Genomic DNA, 16,029 nt, shown 5'->3' on the forward strand with positions numbered 1-16,029 from the left:
CTGTTTAGACTTGAAGGATTTTATTAGATTATATATTCATTCAAAATTTGACTTTTTTTATGTTGGATTGATTTGGGTTTATGATAAGTTTAAATCAAATCATTTTGGGATTTGATTCTTAAGCATGTCATGTCAATTTGAATTCTAAATATGGCCACTCACCATGTTGCTTCGTATATGAATTTGTAATGAGATTTGAATAATTTCTAGATGTTTGAAATTTTTTCAATAATTTATAAAAATAAAATTAAAAGATCAAAGCATTTATTATTTATATATGTTATCAATTTTTTTTAGCACATAGAAAAAGTTATATAACAAAATATTAAATAAATTTACTGTGGAAGATTTCCAATTAATTCCGTTCTGAAAAGTTTAATTATTATTGTTTTGATTGAGTTTACTTTTTGCAAGCTAAGTTTCTATGTAACACGTAATATATAAATGGTGCTATATTGATCAAAACGATTTTCAGAGAGTAGTTGTATATTAGTACTAATTTTACATTTCTGCTCTATTATTACTTTCTATGAGATTTTTTTTTTGTCAAGGACTATTAATAAGATTTTTATTGATATGAGCAAACTCCTAAAATTTTTATTACGAGTTAAACAAAATTTTCTAACCGAAACAACTGCAGTTATATTCAATATTATCGTTTTTTTGTTGTCATGTGGCATATGATCTAACGTATCACTGACAAAATCAAATCGTTTGACGGAAGCAAAAATTACAATAAGAAAAACTCCATTTCTCCTTTTCTCCTCTTTCTTTTAATTAAAGTAGTTTTCCGAAAATCATTTTTTTTTTCAAATCTTAAAAATCATGTAGATGTAAGGAATTTTAGATTTTTAATTTTTTTTAATTTTAGAGAAAAAGGAAGGGATTTTAGAAAATTTATTCCAATGAAAAGAAACAAGACAAGGAGAGAAATAAAAAATGATTTTTTTTGTTTTTACGATTTTGATGTCATTCGACCAGTGATTGAAAATAAAAATCAGCAATCGTGGTTTTGAATTTTAGTTTCATCACGTGACTACATCAACTAGTTAAATCATATGTCATGTAGATAAAAAAAAAAGTTAATATTAAATATAATGAAGAATACATTTGAATTTATTTAATTTAAAATAAAATTTAAAAATTTATTTAAATGTATTAAAAAATATGAGGGATTTAATTAAATAAAAATGTATAAAACATGAACATTTTATAGGATTTATACCTTATCAAAAATATTTGTAAATGGTGTAGTTCAATATTAGTGTTAATTATCTTTTAACATTTTTACGCTATTATTACTTTCAATGAGACTTTTTTTTGTCAAGAACTGTCAATGAGACTTTCATCCATGCCAAACTTACATACGATTTTTTCTTTTGGATCCTTTATATTGCAATTTATTGAATATGTATTTTTTTCCAATTTGTATAATTCTTTTTCTATAATCAATTTATATAACAATAATAATTCTTTAAATCATTTCTTCCTTTGCATCGTAATAAATAAAATTGAAAATTGAAAATTAAATATAATAATTTTTAATAAAGGAGCTACTCCGGTATATGCAGGTGACTTACCATAAATACAAACAATCGGAACAACTATTCTCCATTTCTCTCGCTTCATCCAACACAAAGCACTTCGAAGTCTCCGCCCTTGTATCTCTCTCAAACAATGGCTGTTACCTCCAACCCGCTCGTGTCTTTCACTCCCGGCTCACTGAGTCAACCCAGAAGGCTCTCCCAACCTCTTCCTTCCTCATCGCTTTCGTTTCCCGGATCTCGTTCACTCTCCCTAAAGCTCACCCACCGGTCCAACTCAGCCCTTGGTTGCTCTTTAAATGTACCCAACAGCACCGATAATGACGCCCCAATTGAAACGAGTAATCTTTTTATTCTTCCCATCTTACTTTTTTTTGTTTCAAAAAATCTTTATGTTTTAATAAAATATGGGTTGTTCTGTTTTTCTTCTTGATTGTTTCAGGGTACCCAGCTTTTCCTACTGTGATGGACATCAATCAGATAAGAGAGATATTACCACACAGGTAAATTAAAGACTCTAGTTTTGATTTACTATCTCTTTTTGCTTGTTTCTGTTATATTTTTATTGGTTTCTTTTTTTTTTTGGATTACAGGTTTCCCTTTTTGTTAGTGGATAGAGTGATAGAATATAATCCAGGGGTATCAGCTGTTGCTATAAAGAATGTGACTATAAATGATAATTTTTTCCCTGGCCACTTCCCTGAGAGGCCTATAATGCCTGGTGTTCTCATGGTTGAGGTACTTTGTCTATCACTCAAATTTTGTTAATTTTAATTTTCTGGATGTTTTATTGCATGCATAGGTTGTTAACTAAAATGTTGAATGTAGAACTATATCAAAATGTATGAGATTGTGTAGATTTATTTGATAACTTTTTGGTTTTCAATCTAATTAAAGGAGGTATAGCGCTGGTCCTGCTTTGTCATTACCTAGATTATGAGAAATAGAAAGCCTCCTTAGCATAGCGAAGCCATAATTGTTGAGATGGACCAGTTGTAATATGTGGGAAAGGGAATAAGAAATAACGCCATGAGTCTAAGCTGGAGGTTAAACTAGCTATCTTGCAGAATTTCACATTGATTGTGGAATGAGGAGACATTTGAATTAGAGAAAATTCTTCTTAGTATGTAAAATTAAAGTTTGATATATTTGTAATGTTTTCACTTAGTTCAGCAGTTCATGTAGCTAATCCCAACTAGTTTAGAATTAAGGCTTAGCCCAGTTGAGATACATTTTACCATCCTGCTTAATGATACAGCTGCTGCGTAGCTTTTACATGAAGTGACAAAGTTTATGGAACAAATAGCAGGAAAGAGAGATCTAAAAGAAAAGGCAGAGAGAATGTTGTATATGAAAGAAAAACAAACACCATAGAATGATCTCCTGGTAGACATTTTAGATTGTATTCTGGTAGAGAAACAATGAGGCTGTCAATTTACCATATAATATTCTTCTTCCGTGAGCAGTTAAGGTTCTGTTTCCAACACCTTTATATCTGTCCCCAAGGCTTATATAATTGCAAAGGAATTAAACAATGCAATCTGGCATCTTCTCTATGATAGAAATTTTTGGGAATGTACATTTTTTTTTCCTTTCCCTTTCTTTTAATATATCTTTTTCATCACATTTCTTTTTCATTAGTTACTGGATGCCTAGTTCTGCATACTGAATGTTGAATGTTTTGACCTTGAAGATGCTATTTTTTCCCTGGAAATTAGGTGCTTGATAGATGAGTTTTCCATAAATTAATTTATTGAAATCAATATGACTATAATTGAAGATAATGGTGTTGGTACCTGTGGGCATGACTGCCATAGGTGTCTACTACTAGCTAGTTTGTTTTTTGGGTCTGTACTCTAGTGCCGCAGTTATTTTTTTTTTTCTGGTTATCTTGATTCGCTCTAAATAGTTACTAAAGAACTGTTGCCAAAGGCACAAGGCACATTTTAGGTGCTAAAACCCTTCTTTCTCCTAAGGCACAAGATACAAAATAAAGTGTCTGCCTTCTAGAAAACAATAGATGCATACAAGCAACAGAAAATTCCATGTGTTATCTATAACAATTCAATGCTTCCTTCACTTCAATTTTTCAACAAAAAGTGGTGCATACTGTATGACCCATTTTTTAATTCTATTAAGACAGTTGGTTTTGGTCTACTTTGACTATTAAAAGTATAGCTAACAAGAGAAATTTAGAAATAAAAGGAACCAAAAGGACACTTTAATCATGCGTGCTTTTATGTGCCTTTCCTTATTAAAACAAAAAAGTATGCCGAGCACCAAAGGCATGTTCTTGACCAATGTGGAAAGGGGTGTGAGGCACCTTACTTGATTAGGATTGCGCATTAATGCCTAGTACATGCCTTGGCAACACTGGTTATTACCTATAGGACCTGATCCTAGGTTTTAAATATGATTCTGAATCACATTTTCCCTCTGCAGGATTTTGCTACAATCCTTCTTACATCCCCCTTTCCATTTGTTTTCGACACTCTACCTGATCTCTGTTATCTTATTCCACCTAAAATTGAAAATTTTATTCTGACTACTGTACGAGATACAATCTCATGTTCATGGCTAGTTTGGCTAGTTTTCTCTTTCATCTGTAGTGCAGCATCTCATAATTCAAATTATCAGTCATCCTTTATTCGTTGGTTTCTGAGTTTTTTCCTGCTTAATTGCTTCCTTACACATGCTTTCAACATTGTTAAGGATCCATATGTCATATGCTCTGTATTTAAATAAACTCAATGAACCATGGGCTTGATTACATTTATTTGTTACTGAATCAGCTGCAAAGTCTATTTCACCCGAGTTGCTATTGGCAGTTGACATGAATTTGTGTAAAGTTTGTTAGCATGAGTGTCCTGTTAATATATTTTGATTCATTTGTTGTTTAAGCCATATAAAGTTTTGTTGAAAACTAAGCTTGGTTGGGCATTTTCTTCCATATTTCAACAAAGCTGTGGCAAGATTTTATGCTGTTTGGATCTTCCTTTTCCATCATGTTTCTTCATGTGACCTTCTCTGTACTCTAGCTTCTATGTATCATTTTCACCGACAGCTTTGATCTCCTACAGTGATTCTATCTCCATAAACACCGTATTTTTTGTGCTGTCTTCGCATAAATATCCCAAGATAGCCCAAGTTGCCATATTTTTTCTATTCTATGATAGATTATTCTGCTGGCAGTTTTTATATGTGATATTTTAGCTAGACATTGTAATTAGTGTTTCTGTTGTAAAACAACTTGAATATTCAATAGGGTGAACAAGCAAATATTAAAGTTTTTGGCACCTGCAATTGGAGTTTGTCTGACCAAGTTGTGACATGTCTCAGTGGTAGCCCCTTCATTGCAGTGTTCTGTTCCAGCTGTGCTTGATGGCTACTCCTTTGACTTGAAATGTGAAGGAATTAAGATTTATGTTTTTCATTGCTTTCTGATTGTCTCTTTTCTACATCAACTTAATTCCAGATTAGTTATGGCATTTTAGTATCTCCTCATTTCAGGAGGTTTATACAGTTCAAGAATCTTTATTTCCATAATAACATTAAATTGGCTTGATTATGAGTGACTCTGCTACTTTGGCTCTTTGTTTTAGTGTTGTATTTTGGTATGATCTCTGAAAGCTACTGGATATCTTCTTTCATTCTTCTGTTTTTCATGTAAATTTTGCTGTTCTATATTTGTAATTGTAAGTTTTGATCATTGCCAAAGCCTCCAAGCCACCTTTGCCGCCCCTGGTACTTATTTATATCATGTCATCTGATAGGTGGTTAGGGTACACTTTACCTCATAGCATTCCTTATTCTGAATAACATGTGTATATGAAATGAAAAAAACAATGGCAACTAGAGAAACTAATTGCAGTATGCAACAACCATGCTGACGGGGATGATGTTGGTGCGGCCACCTCTAACTATAGTCTAGGTATAAAATATATAAATAGAAAAAGTTAAATTGATGGATTGCTTGACTTTGTGAATTGGATTGTGAAGGATCTTCATTTGGGATTGCATGATCCAATTGGAAAATGGGATGGGGGTTTCAATCCAATAGACTAGAAAAGAAATGAATGCTCTAGTAGCATCCATCATCTTTGATTCGGTAGCCCTTGAACTCCATTTCCTCTTGGTTTTCTTTCCTCTCTATGTCCATCTCATGTTTTGGTAGGCCAGTTGATGCTACCATGAGGATGCTCCCAAGGCCTTGGTCACCAAAACATTGTCATCACTAGCTGCAAGAGGTGCCAACAAAAATGAATTTCGGAAAATAATTTGGTATTTAGATGATCAATTTCCTGTAAACCACACTAATCATTGCATCTTTATTGTTAGTAGGTTCTAACAGAAGTATTTGATTGGTCCAGGCAATGGCACAAGTTGGAGGCTTGGTTATGCTGCAACCTGAAGTGGGAGGTTCTCGGGAGAATTTCTTTTTTGCTGGAGTTGACAAAGTGAGGTTTAGGAAACCAGTAATTGCAGGGGATACTTTGGTGATGAGGATGACACTCATCAAGTTGCAGAAGCGGTTTGGAATAGCAAAGATGGAAGGGAAAGCATATGTTGGAGGTGACTTGGTATGTGAGGGTGAGTTCCTGATGGCTACCGGTAGTGATTGATATCCTCAATAATTTATCCTTCTATTTCCTCCAATTTTCTGGAAATTCATTAGACATTTTGTAATTGAGGCTTTCATTGTGTAAACATCCCTTGCAAGGGAGGTTTTTGTTGGTTTTTTCTTTGACAATCTATTATTAAGTTATTTTGTACTTTTGCAACAAAGAAAAAGGTTTCTTCTACCACTTCATTTAGACTGAAATCAGTAAACACTTTCTAGAAAAAGGAGGTTGAACATTAATAGTGACCATATGGTCTGTGATTTGGAAGGGGAAAAGGGAAAAAAAAAGGAAAGGAAAAGATTTTATAGGGCTACTTGTAGAGATCAATTAATTTGTTATACATGTAGAACTCTTAGGCATGTGCCCTAGTTCATGAGGATTAAGAAGAGATTTTACTGTGTCAAAAACATGCTTTAAATTTAAGAGTGCAAAGTTTATCAGACAAGCAGAGATGGAGAGAAATAAATGGCTTACCTTTTGCCATGAATTTAGTGATACGAAATTACTTAAAAATGATGTAAAAATTATTAAAAATAATATTGAAAGCACCATAGATGGACTTCACTTCATGCATTTCTTACACGGACACAAAAATAGGTGGTGCCAGATCTCTACTTTGTTAGATCAGCTTTTATGTAGATGGTTTAGCCTAAAGTTAAATTTTATGAAAATTTGTTGACATATAAATACATGGATTTATCAGAATTTGCACCCTATGCTTTGTTTCTTTCCAGCATTTTCTCAAATTCTCCCCAGTCATTATAGTTTCTTGAAAATCAATTAAGTTAGCCCAGCAGTTCCATCTCATGTATGAACCTTCATTATAAAGGTAATGTACTTTTAAAATCTCCAAGGCAGTATTAACTGATGGAATAGTCTTCTGGTTTTCCCTCATAAAAATCTCTGCCAATGAGCCTTTTTTTTTAATCTGAGTGCAAACCTTGTGAATAAAGCAAGAAGGTATTGAAATTTGCAAGGGGGTATTATTGATGTCCGGGTGTTCTTTTTTGGCTCCCAATGATGTGGCTGATGAGTGCATACTACCTTTAGTTTGCACACAATCTGTAGTGGGACTCAGTGGTAGGAATGACTGTGTCCTTTATGCAGCCATCAAGGCCCCTTGTCTATCTTTTGCTTTTAAGTTGGTAGGAAACATCAATTATTACACCTCTTATTTAATGGAATCTCTTGCTCTACAGCCATACACTTGTTTGCATGTATGGGTGTGCCCATCTTTCGTGAAGACCCTACTGCTAAAGAAATGGTCACTACTGCTCATGTTTGTGTAGACAAACTCAATATCTTGAGTAAGAGAGATGCTAATTGTTTAGAAATTGCTTTGCGTATCTGCAGTGAAATCAGCTCTTCTTTTGATCAAACACCTGAAGGGACTAAGGTTTAAGCAACTAAGAGCATGGAAACAGCTTCTGTTAACATCTTAGAATGAGAAATGTATGTTTTATGCTGCCTGTTAAGCAAATTAAGCTTATAATCTTAAAAAACAGCTATCATAGGTTCATGCTTCTGTTGCATTGAACAGTTTAAGATACACTGATCAGAAGATCAACAACCGTCAAGTTGTTTATGTTGTGAATCTTGTGATTAATTATATGGTAAAAGTTATACAGTATACTTAAATCGGTATCTGATGTCCAGCTTCATCATCTTGGAGCCCCGAAATTGAAGAAGTTCTTTTATAATTCTTATGGAAGAAAGCTATATAGGCTATGGAAAGAAACCTAGCATACAGTTGGGCAGGGATGAAATATGCTGGAAATTCTCCCTATAGTGGGAAAAGATTTTCTCACATATTTCTCTGATGAAGTCTTAGCTAGAATAGTTTCAATTCCTTTGGAAATTGGAATACCTTTATTACCTTTAATTTATTCAACCATCCTAGGACAGACAGAAAAAGTTATCTCTTTTCTTTTCCACAAATGTGCTGCGATGTCATACTAAGCATTTGTTTTTTTATCCCAAGTGTAAAAAGATTTCCTCCAGTAGTTTTGCACTCCCATCATTCACTTTATTGTTGTTAGTCATAGACATCATAGATTTCCACACTCTTACCCTCAATCTCTATCAATAGAGATTCACTGGCATTTGTGTCATCACAACCATGAAACCAAGATGGGAAAATACAAGCTACATTTATCCCATCTCCTTCTTTTTTTTTTGGCTTTGTCACCCCAATTTTTCCCCTAAATGCTGAATTATTGGACAATTTTTTTCCTTTTTTTCACTAGCTTGTTCCAAGTATTAAACAATATTCTACCTGGAGGTACCTGAGTAAGAGGATGCACAAGAAGAATTAGATTAAAATAAAAGCAGATTAGCAATGAGTGATGGCAATGAAAATACAAAAGTTAATCATTTAAAAATTATTAAGTTGATAAAGTTATTAGTAGGAAGGTAAAAAGTATGAAAAGTGACTAGCCAGATGGAGATCAACCACCACCTGGGAATCTGTCATTCGAGCCATAATTGTGGTAGGACCATTTCATATGACGACACTGCATACTTTGATTGGTTGTTTAGGTTTCTAAAATTTGCTATTTTATTGATTTATGTTCTTTTTACATGTTTGGCGTTTTATCGGAAGAAAACTAAGGGCCTTGGGTCCCATTGGGGACCCAATAATTGACACAAAGCGTACATAATAATTGCTAAACTATATTTTATCAAAGAGGGAAAAAAATATTGCTCATAATAATGAATCATCACTCACTCACACAGGAAGGAAACAGCTTACAATGTTTCTTCATCATTTCTATATATTTTTAAAGAGAAAAAGGCTAGATGGGTCTAAGTTCAAATAGGTCGAAATTCTCAATGACATTATTTATAATTTCATGTATATTGGATATTGCAGTGAGAATCGAGTCATTGGGTTATTGTTTTTTGTTTTGTATGATAATTGAAAATAAAGCTTGATCATGATCCCACCCATATGGTATTTCCTGTGACTAAACTGCAAAACTGCTATTTTGCCCCATTTGGTGTAATAGTTATCATATAATTTCCTGATTTGCTATCCTTAAACCTTATGCAGCTGACAGGAATGATTAGATAGAACACCTAATATAATTGGAGGATACCAAAAAATAAAAATACATGATTTTTACGTACTTTGTCTTTTTCCACACTATTAATTACCGGGTGGTTTCAACAGAGCTTTTTTAGGACAGACATTTCTATTTTTATTTATTTATTTTCATGAAAGACAACTCTTGATTTGTACGTATATTAGAGAAAAAAAGAAACAAACATAGCATTGAAGCGTCTCACTTTGATCGACCAAATTAACTAAAGACTGGTGATTGGTCATCCAGGGAAACCTTTTTTTTTTAGAGAAAAAATATTTTCTCAATTATTGTAAATGTTTTATTAATTATGAAGAATAATATTAATGAAAAATTGAAAGCTGTCAGTCTGATCCCATCAGTCCCCAGTGATCATTTGTAAGAATGAGAGCGCTACAGATCTGGAACTTCCCCCAACTTGCAGGCTATAGCCCCATTCCAAAATAAATTAAAATGGAAAATTTTTTTTGGAGAATTAAAATGATAGTTGATTTCAAATTATTCAACTTCGCATTTTATTCGTTGTTGGAACAAGACTAGAATTATTCTTGCTGCGCAACCATGGCATAAAAAATGAGAAACAAATGAATTTATAAAATGTTGCAAAGGAAGAGATGAGCTATTTTTATTTTTCAAGTTAAAAAAAAAATCATATACGACTCACTGAACAAATGTTTAAATTAATTGTAATGCGTCATGTTTATAACGAAAAAGAAAGAAAAAAAATGTCAATCTCCACACTTCAAATGATGGAATTTACAAATCTTCTCTCTTATTTTGTGCTGGAGAATTTGATTTGAGCAATTTGAAGCACATTTTTGTTAAAATTTTATTGTAAATTTGAGGGGGAAAATGTAATTACACTGTTCAGAACGACTGGCTTAGCCAGTAACCAAAGAAGAAAAGGAGGAAATAGAAAAAAGGTGTGAGACATCTTTTAAATTGTGGGGTGAACTATCCTTATCAACTGTACGAGTGTGCCCTAAGAGTTTGAAACAAGACATATACATCACAAAGCATCAAAATAAATTTCAAACATTCGCAAAAGTGAAAAAGATCAATATCTTGTTGGCTGCCCACTGTCCACTCAAATATTTTTTCAGTGTGTACGTTTTGGTCTAGATTCACCCCACCCCTTTGATTAATTCATCTTTCCATTGCCCCCAGCCCCCTTTTTACATGCCCTACTGCCAACTATTTCTTTACCCAATCCTTCAAACTCCTAAAAAGAAAGACAGTACAACTTGTGTGTATTACGTACATTCATTATCTTCGACGTTGTGAGAAAACGACACAATACAATACTTTTGTAAATATATCAAAAATATAATGTTGGGTAACAAAACAATGAAAATATCAATGAAGTTTCCACAGTGATATTGACGTTGAAACCCTCAATTGTGGGAGTAAATTAATTAATTCGTGTATTTGACCTTAGATACGTCTCTTATTTAACCCTTCATTTCAGGTTTAGACAAAGTAGTTGTTGAGGACGTAATGGTAGTGAGGGGTTGATTTAAACATTTCTCTTGTTAATATGCCAATCAGGCGGGTAGGATCTTTTAAAAGTTCCTATAACTTAAAGTTTTATGAAAAAGAATGCTGTGCCTGTGGTTTGGCCAACAAATAATTTTAATTAATTTAAATAAGGTTACTGCATAAACATGGAAAGAGTTTGTGTAGTGGTTCATGAACTAAGATGATGTCTGATGAAATGGACATCTTGAATTTGACTCTTCGCACTAAAACACTCTTATTAGGATCATTTATTTCCAGCCATGTAAGATTGGAAAATTAAAAACAATTATTTCGTAATTGCATGATCCAGTAATTATGCATTGATATTTGCATGATGAAATTAGAGGTAATTAATATAGCTCCAAAAACATGACTGTATATATGATAGCAACATAATTCTCTATTGGGATTTCACACACACCAAAAAAAAAAAAAAAAGGAATAAAACCGAAAGGGAGTTCACAATAAATGCTTAAAAGATTAGGTTCCAAATTCGTTTTTGACCCTTTTGTATAATTTATTGACCAATTAAGAGTTTTGGAAAAAATAAAATCTTGGAAACTATCAATAATAAATTATTTTTATAAAAAAAATTGTAAATAGAATTTAAAATAGGTATTTTTAAACAAGATTAAGACTAATAAATTTTATGACATTAAAAAATTTAAGGAAAGACCAATGTTTATCATTTTATGCATATCAAGATTCATTATTGATTCTTGGATTATATAAATGAGATTTCATTTTATAAATTTTCTATCTTTCGTATTTCGCATTATTGAAATTAAAGTTTTAAATTGAGTTTTAAATTTTAACTGTTAAGTAAATATATAAAGAAAACAAAAGAGCAGGAGAGAAAGCGTGAGGTGGACTTCATTGGGACCCCGTGCCCGCAAGCAACGGCCCAGATTCTCTCTCTCCCCTCCTCCCATCTCGTTTATCTTGTCTCCCCCTCGCTAGCTTGCCCTTCCTTCCATTTCCACTCTCTCTCTTTCTTCTCTGGAAAAATCACTAGAGAGACAGAGAGAAGAAAAAGAAAGAAATCACCCAGAAAGAGAAAACAAGAAACCATGTTGCTAGGAAAACGTTCACGCCACCCGATCAAGAGGACGACAAGCATGACAGGGATCACCGTCGATGTCTCCAACGTTGAGGATGTCCAAGAACCATTAATTATATCTGATCCTCCTCCTCCTCAAGACCCCTTGCATGAATTTCCAAACGGAAACTTTGCAGGTTACGATCAACGTTTCTTGGCCATGGTATCGCCAAGAAACCCTGCTGCTGGAAGATCAGGTTCTACTAATCATGTCGTCGACACTGCTCCTTTCTTGCGCTCTTGTTGCCTTTGTAAACGCCGCTTAGCTCCTAGTCGAGACATATATATGTATAGGTATTTTTCTATTTTTAAATTTATCATAACTTCTTTTTTCTTCAAGAAATTGTCTTGTAAGTCTACTAGTTTGGATCTTTTTTTTTTCCATTTTAATTTTTATGAAAAGATTTTAAAAGACCATATATATAGTTTAACAGATAAGAATATTCATGCTTACTGTAGATCCAGAAATGATATAAATTGGCTTTTTTCCTGATAATCATGCTTCTCATAACTCAATCTTCTCTTCTTGGTTTTGGTATTATATTTGTGTTTTTGGTTGGGGTCCTTTTTTCACTATAAATTTATGTTTCCCTTCTCTTTCATCTCCTTAAGTTATTAATACTATATATATACACATACACACAGCAGTATCTAGAAGTTATAATTAACCCCCAAAAAATGGTATCTAGAAGTTATAGCATTGTTAACAGAGGATCAAGTTAGTTGCATTATTTTAATTGAGTTGATTATAAAATACTATTGCAGGGGGGATACAGCCTTTTGTAGTTCAGAGTGCAGGGAGCAGCAGATGAAGCAAGACGAAAGAAAAGAAAAGTTGAAAGGTGTAGCTTCAAAGAAAGAAGAACGCCATGCATCTTCAGCCAGCTCCAAGGCTTCAACTAAAACCGAGCCTGTGGCAGCTGCTTGAAGTTGATGAGGAGCTAGTAATCTCAATCCTCAAGAAAATTAGCTTGAAGACAAGGAAAAGACAAGAAAAGAATGAGAGAGAGACGCATAACCCAAATCCCCAAAAAAAAAAAAATAGTGCAGCTCGATTGATCGTCATCCATCTCCTCGCCCCCAATATTAGAGCCCACTAATGTTTCACAGTATCATAAAAGATGTTGATAATGATGAAAACAATATTATGAGTTAGTAATATTGTGTAAAAAAAAAACAAATATATAGTGGGTGCAGTTAATGTATGTGGATGCTGATGCAAACGGGCAAAGCTCTGAGGTTGAGATCAGCATTTATGAATCTTATTTTAAGTTCTCCCTAACGTCTGCAAGCTTTTCCATTCTGTTTTTTTTTTCCCTTTTTCTGGTTTACTTTTTAGATTTTACTTTCATTAAGTTCATGACTACTCCTCCTATCCATATATTTTCTACCAATCAATTATCATCAAGAAAATGAATATTTTGCATGTGAAGTGTATATATATATATTCTGAATTCAAAGAAAGTAGTACATTATTTAAACAGGATAAAGAAGTAATTAAAGATAAATGAGTTAATTGAAGCTGGGGTTGTTGATGCTTAATGGGATTCGTGGAGTCTAATTAGCTGAGTTCTTGGATTACCATGGTAATCTTGAGATGCTAGCAAGCTATTTGAGCCCAATTAATAAGCTGAGCATTTGTATAAGAATTATTATTATTTTATTATAAGCATGGAGATTTATGTGTATACATTGAACCTGCACAAGTACATAGTAGGCAATTAAAAAAAAGGAATGAAAGATATAATTATAATATTTAATATAATTACTAGAATAATTGGTTGGTGCCCAATATGTGAACACAATGATGAACAAAGATATTGAAAAAGATTTGTACTTCAACTACAATATCCACTATTTATGTATGATTTACTAATATTATGCAACAATGAAGAACAGTAGAGTTGGAAGATAGTGATGAGAGCTCAAGGAATGTAGAATATCATCCCACGTACATGCATATACGAACTAATTATTAATAAAATAATCTTTCATGTACAAAAAACCAAAAGCTTTGGAAGGCGATGCACCAGCTATCCATGGTCCCTCTTCTTTTAGGATCGTAGGAAGGTTTATATTTTTAAATTGTCTTCCAATGTGTACCTGATTATGTACTCACAAACAATAAATGTAATATATTATTATTATTATTATTATTATTATTCATTATTTAGGTACCCATTTATGAGTAGTCGAATTTAGTCTAATTGTTCAATTATAAAATAATTTATAATACTATCCTTTACAAATATAAGTTACTTACTTTAGATTTGAATTTTTTTTTTAAAAAAAAGTGAGAAACGATGATTTGTATGCATTATACATGTAAGCTATGACAACAAGAAGCTTGTGAAAGTGTTTAGTCTTCGTTTACTTGTATAGAATATTGACAAAATTGTCATGGGCTTTGCAGTGCCTTTGGAGTTGGAACACTGCGAGTGAGACAAGGATTGAGCAACGTAGCCCATGCTGAAGTACTCGTAATTCAACTGAACATTGCTTTTGTTATATCTTCTTTGTTTTTATTCAAACATATATGCTCTACTTGCATTCATTTTCTTCTCCCCTGTTTTCTATTCCCACATAAGATTAACTTTTTTGGATATATTCACACCAAATATATCAAGTGATCTCATATTCTTTTCTTTTCACTCTTTAATTGGGTGCAAAGATCCAAAAATACTTGTATATTTATTAATTTTCTTCCATTATAATCTAATGAAATATGTGATTATTTTTAAATTTTCTGTAAAATTAAAAATTCTACTACCAATATATAAGATAATTTTTCAATTTCAAATATATATATATATATAACACTTTGACACTAGTTCCAGTAATCTAGTGTTTCAAAAAGGTACTCAGAAATCCTTTGCGAATAAACACATGATAAGTTACACAGCAACAAACATTATACATATATTCTTCGTCAATTCCATTACTTTACGTTTTTCATGTAAATTTTTAACGGCTCTTGTCTCTACCTCATGAGGCACGTTTCCGTACAACTGATGGGAAGAAGTATTGAACAAAATGAACTTGGAAAGGGAATAAAAAGAGATTCTAAATCAGCTTGACCACATCAATTACATAAAAGAGAGACTTTATTTTGATGCTTGACTTAGCATTTCATCACCATCTCTCGCTTTCTCTTTTATCTTGAACTTAAAATTTTTACTCAAATTTCATCACGCTTGTTACCTCTTTACCTCATTTTGTGAAATGTCGTGCCCCTCCCTTGTTCACAACTTAATTATACTCTGCCACATTCTTCCAATCCATCATGCAATCACCTCTCCATAAATATATAAAGGGTATTTTTAATGGATTCGATTTGATTTTAACTTTCACGAGTTCATTCAATAGCGGAGGGTCAATGCAAGTTGAAGTATCTATAAATCACCAGCAAACTTTAAGGAAAAACAAAAGGTTCTAATTTATGATTGGCTTCTTTTTTTCATCCTCCAATTATTCCCAATACTCTTAATCATTCTTGTCTTCACAAAAATCTCGTTAAAGGGTGCTTGTGATATCAAGACGAATTAAAACCTAAAGAAGAAAACAAAAAAGGAAGAAATGAAAATTAGCAATAATGATGAATGATAAAGAAATTTCATGTTCATCATGTTTCATTATCAATATTTTAACGTTTAGTTATTTTGGAAAGGGCAAGAACCAGGGAATCTGTGGCACCGTCAGCTCCAAGTTGTCGCTCTTAATTAAAAAAATGAAAGAGATTCATTTGGAGTTATTTTGTTGATTGATGTGGGTTGTTGCGTTTGCTTTAGGGCCCCCTGGACATTCACACAAGGGTCCCCATCCTTTTTTTTGTCACCTCGGGACCACCCACAAGGTTTTCATCTCCCAAAGTTCAATGTTCTTTTCTTTTCTTACTCTTCTTTCATATTTATTTTTTTATTTATTTAAGTATGAATTCGTCCTAAACTGTGAAAATTACAATTTTTTTCCTTATCTCATACAACCCATTCGGACTCTCATCTTTTAATTTCAATTCAAAACTTTTGAATTGAATTGAAGTTTGTAATTTTAGCCATTGTGATATTCCCTTAAAAAGATGTTACATTTAATTATTGGATGTAATATATTAAACTTTGATTTATTTATTACTTGGGAATCTTCAATCTTCATTTTTATTTAGAATT

General features: G+C 32.6%; 2 protein-coding genes across 2 annotated transcripts; both read left to right on the forward strand.

Moving 5' to 3' along the window:
• LOC18611607 (3-hydroxyacyl-[acyl-carrier-protein] dehydratase FabZ) lies at nt 1,580-6,358 on the forward strand. Its single transcript, XM_007047949.2, has 4 exons — nt 1,580-1,885; nt 1,987-2,047; nt 2,138-2,282; nt 5,915-6,358. The coding sequence occupies exons 1-4, from the start codon at nt 1,678-1,680 to the stop codon at nt 6,164-6,166; spliced, it is 666 nt and encodes a 221-aa protein (XP_007048011.2). The 5' UTR covers nt 1,580-1,677; the 3' UTR covers nt 6,167-6,358.
• LOC18611608 lies at nt 11,661-13,169 on the forward strand. Its single transcript, XM_007047951.2, has 2 exons — nt 11,661-12,160; nt 12,632-13,169. The coding sequence occupies exons 1-2, from the start codon at nt 11,838-11,840 to the stop codon at nt 12,792-12,794; spliced, it is 486 nt and encodes a 161-aa protein (XP_007048013.2). The 5' UTR covers nt 11,661-11,837; the 3' UTR covers nt 12,795-13,169.

Source organism: Theobroma cacao, chromosome 1, assembly GCF_000208745.1.
Source record: "Theobroma cacao cultivar B97-61/B2 chromosome 1, Criollo_cocoa_genome_V2, whole genome shotgun sequence".
NCBI classification, from domain to species: Eukaryota; Viridiplantae; Streptophyta; class Magnoliopsida; order Malvales; family Malvaceae; genus Theobroma; species Theobroma cacao.